General features: G+C 39.5%; 1 protein-coding gene across 1 annotated transcript in view; it reads right to left on the bottom strand.

Annotated features, from left to right (window-relative positions):
- ATF1 (activating transcription factor 1) overlaps positions 1 to 3,535 on the bottom strand; it is a 58,091-nt gene extending 54,556 nt beyond the window's left edge. Inside the window, exon 1 of the mRNA XM_007452355.1 lies at positions 3,443 to 3,535. Within this exon, the coding sequence (XP_007452417.1) occupies positions 3,443 to 3,535 (93 nt within the window). The remainder of the gene's footprint in view (positions 1 to 3,442) is intronic.
- Positions 3,536 to 3,859: the final 324 nt, after the last annotated feature.

Genomic DNA, 3,859 nt, shown 5'->3' with positions numbered 1-3,859 from the left:
GCTGAACTTAAAGTAGCAGGCTGCCATGTTGTGAACTACTTATTGGAGAGGGCCAGGTGGCAGCGAATTGCAGGTGACCTCTAAGAGCTGAGGGTGGCCTCCAGCTAAAAAAATTAAAGTTCTCAGTCCTACAGCTGCAATAAAATGAATTCTGCCAACAACCCGAGTGAGCTTAGAAGTGAATTCTTCTCCATTCTAGTCTCCAGATAAGAAGCCAGCCCTAGCCAACATCTTGATTGCAGCTTGTGAAACTCTGAAGCACAGAACCCAACTAAGAGAAATTTTAGAATATTAAATGTGTGTTGTATTTTTATAAGCCACTAAATTTGTGGTAATTTGTTTTGCAGCAAAGAAAACTAACAAATAGTATCATAAATTTAACATGCCCAAAAGCTAAATTCCTGATTGCCAACATCTCCCCAAAAAGAAAAAAAAATGCGCCAATGCTGTCCATCTCAGTAAACAGCAACTCCATTCTTACTGTTATTCAAGTCAAAAACTGTAGAGTCAATCTTGACTCCTTTTTCCCTCTACACCTACATCCAATCCAAAAGCAAACACTGAGGGACTTCCTTGGTGGTGCAGTGGATAAGACTCTGTGCTCCCAACACAGGGGACACAGGTTCGATCCCTGGTCAGGGAACCAGATCATCCCACATGCATGCTGCAACTAAGAGTTCGCATGCCACAACTAAGGAACCCACCTGCCGCAACTAAGACCCGGTGAAACCAAATTAATAAATAATTTTTTTTTTTTTTAAAAGCAAACACTATTGGCTTCACAACCAAATTATATCCAGAATCTAACTTTATCTCACCACCACCACTAATACCACCTTGGTCCAAGCAACTATTGTCTCATGCACAATCATTGTAACAGCCTCCTAACTGGTTTTCCTACTTCCACTCCACAAAGCAGCCAGAGTAATCCTATTAAAATATCAAAGTGCTTTCTCTGTAAAATATCAGTCAAATCAGGTTTTTACTCAAAAACCACTCCCAAGGTTCCTTATCTCACCCAGATTAAAAGCCAGAAATCTTACAGTGGCACACAAGACCTACACTATCTGGCACTCTCCCCTGCCATCCCAAACCTCTCTGCCTCATCTTGTATCCCTCTCCCCTCATTCATCCCTCTCCTACCACACTGGCTGCCCTGCTGTTCCTTAACCATGCCAAGCACATATCAGTCTCAGAGTTTACAGCTGTTGGTCCGTATAATTGAAGAGGCATTTCCACAGATACGACTTCTCAGACCACCTTACATAAAAAGGCAAGTCCCGGGCTTCCCTGGTGGCACAGGGGTTGAGAGTCCGCCTGCCAATTCAAGGGACGCAGGTTCGTGCCCCGGTCTGGGAAGATCCCACATGCCGCGGAGCGGCTGGGCCCGTGGGCCATGGCCACTGAGCCTGCGCGTCCGGAGCCTATGTTCCCCAACGGGAGAGACCACAACAGTGAGAGGCCCGCATACCGCAAAAAAAAAAAAAAAAAAAAAAAAGGCAAGTCCCCATCCCCATCAACAATCCCCTATTCCTCCTACCCTGCTTTATCAGCCTCCACAGCACATATTACGAACTGATACATTTTATTCTCCCCAACACTAGAATGTATGTTCCATGAGAGCTGAAACTTTTGTTCACTGTTATATCCCCACCTTATACTGAATGACTGAATAAATATTACTGTTATTAGATACTTTTTCCTTACAGAAGTTAGCGTCTAATAAAGCAGTCAAGCCACAAGAATTTGGATAGCAAGTCAGTGACATTATTTTTAAAAATCACTATAAAATTATTTACCGCCTAGAAATGTACTTATTCTGTCTCTGTAAATATGCTTCTGAGGAAACCTGGAAAACATTCACATCTAACCAAAATAACTGAAATGTGTAAGTAAGCCAACTGAATTAAAACATTTCTGTGAAGGGCCTTATTAACAGAAGGTAAATGAAAGACTCTATCATTGTTTTTCCAGTACCATCTAGGGAAGATATCATTATTCTTCACAGATATAGCCAAATAACAGAGAAGGATACATCAAGCTTGAAGGATTAATCCTTTAGTTGCTTCGTTCTCTAACTTTTTCGTCTCAAGACCCTATGATACTCTTAAAAATTACTAAGGACCCCAAAGAAATTTCATTTATGTCAGTTTTTAATCTAATACTTACATTTAAAATTTAAACAGAAATTTAAAAACTATTTAACAGTTCATTTAAAAACAGCAACTAGAGAAAGCCTGCGCACAGCAACAAAGACCCAACACAGCCAAAAATAAAATAAATAAATTTATAAAAAATAAAAACAATCATAAATCCATTACATGTTAACATAAATGATATATTTTCACTAATATGACTAAATATACCCCCCAAATTCGTGAGAGAAATGACAGTGTTTTACATTTCTGCAAATCTCCTTAATGTCTGAGTTAATAGAAAACAGCTGAATTCTCTTACCTACTTCTACATTAAATATTTGCCATATGTGGTTTTGCTGAGGTATATGAGGAAAGCCTGGCCTCACTCAGGTATGTAGTCAGAAAAGGGAGGGGTGTTTTAATTGTTTTTCCAGATAACTATGGATATTCTCCTTTGAAACCACATTAAAACTTGACAGGTTGTAGTTTCTTAAAGTTTGTCTGCAATGTACAATTTGAACTCTGTGTATTCTGTTAACATTAAAATCCATTGGCGTATCTTGCATTCTGAATGGATCTTATACCATGCATGATTTTGTAACACAATTTTGTAACGAAAAAGTTGGTAGCTACTGGGAAGCTGTCAAGTTCAGGATGGTGAACACAAGTTATCCAAACTTCTAATTTTTACTTGAAAGTTCAAATCCTGTCACTGGCAATACATAGTTTCAGTTGTTTTCCCTGAAGTGGGTCAGGTGCATGGATCAGACAATTTGAAATTTTAAAAATATCATCAGTTCTGCATTATGCATGTCTGTCAATTTAAATTCTCTAATGAATATGCCTATTTTTCAGTTCAGCAAAAATATTTCCTTTATATCCACAATACATCTGTTGAATTGAAGATGGTTTGCCTCCTGAAACTATTAGTCTCTATTTCAAGTCAGCCCAAAGGGCCAAATAATTTTTCATTTGTCTTATGCAGCAACAAAATTAGTCTGAAAAAAAAACTAAAATAATCATGTACCACATAAAATGAACTCTACCTCCCCAAGTTCTGAGAAGTATATACATGTTAAAACACTAAATATGCTATAACAGAAAATAAAACTGAATGATCTTGACAAGATATTTAAATCAGATAATTCCTTCCTTCCATACATTTCAACATTTTACAGGGTTTTTTTTTCTCTTTTGCTTGGTTCTTTGTTTGAACGTTAGTAACTGGTGATCTGAAACAACAGATTAATCTGCATAACAAATATTCCTAACTGGCTCAATGTTTTGGCTGGTTCCTGCCTTACCTGTTGAGGAATATGAGAAATATGAGCTCCCTGAACTGTTGAACCAGACTGAGGTGCTGTCTCTGAAGCGTTATTCTTGTGAGAATCTTCCATAATCAACTGTAAGGGGGAAAAAAAAGTTAAAAGATGCTTTCTAACTTCATTTTCAAAAAATCTTAAGACATTTCTTTTCTTAACATGCATACTTTTTTTTTTTTCTCCTGCAGTACGCGGGCCCCTCACTGCTGCGGCCTCCCCTGCCGCGGAGCACAGGCTCTGGACGCGCAGGCCCAGCGGCCACGGCTCACGGGCCCAGCCGCTCTGCGGCACATGGGAACCCCCCAGACCGGGGCACAAACCCGTGTCCCCTGCATCGGCAGGCGGACCCTCAACCACTGCGCCACCAGGGAAGCCCTTAACATGCATACTTTTTAAGAG

Source organism: Lipotes vexillifer, unplaced genomic scaffold (genome assembly GCF_000442215.2).
Source record: "Lipotes vexillifer unplaced genomic scaffold, Lipotes_vexillifer_v1.1 scaffold422, whole genome shotgun sequence".
In the NCBI taxonomy this organism is placed as follows: domain Eukaryota; kingdom Metazoa; phylum Chordata; class Mammalia; order Artiodactyla; family Lipotidae; genus Lipotes; species Lipotes vexillifer.
This window is presented reverse-complemented; position numbering and strand designations above follow the sequence as displayed.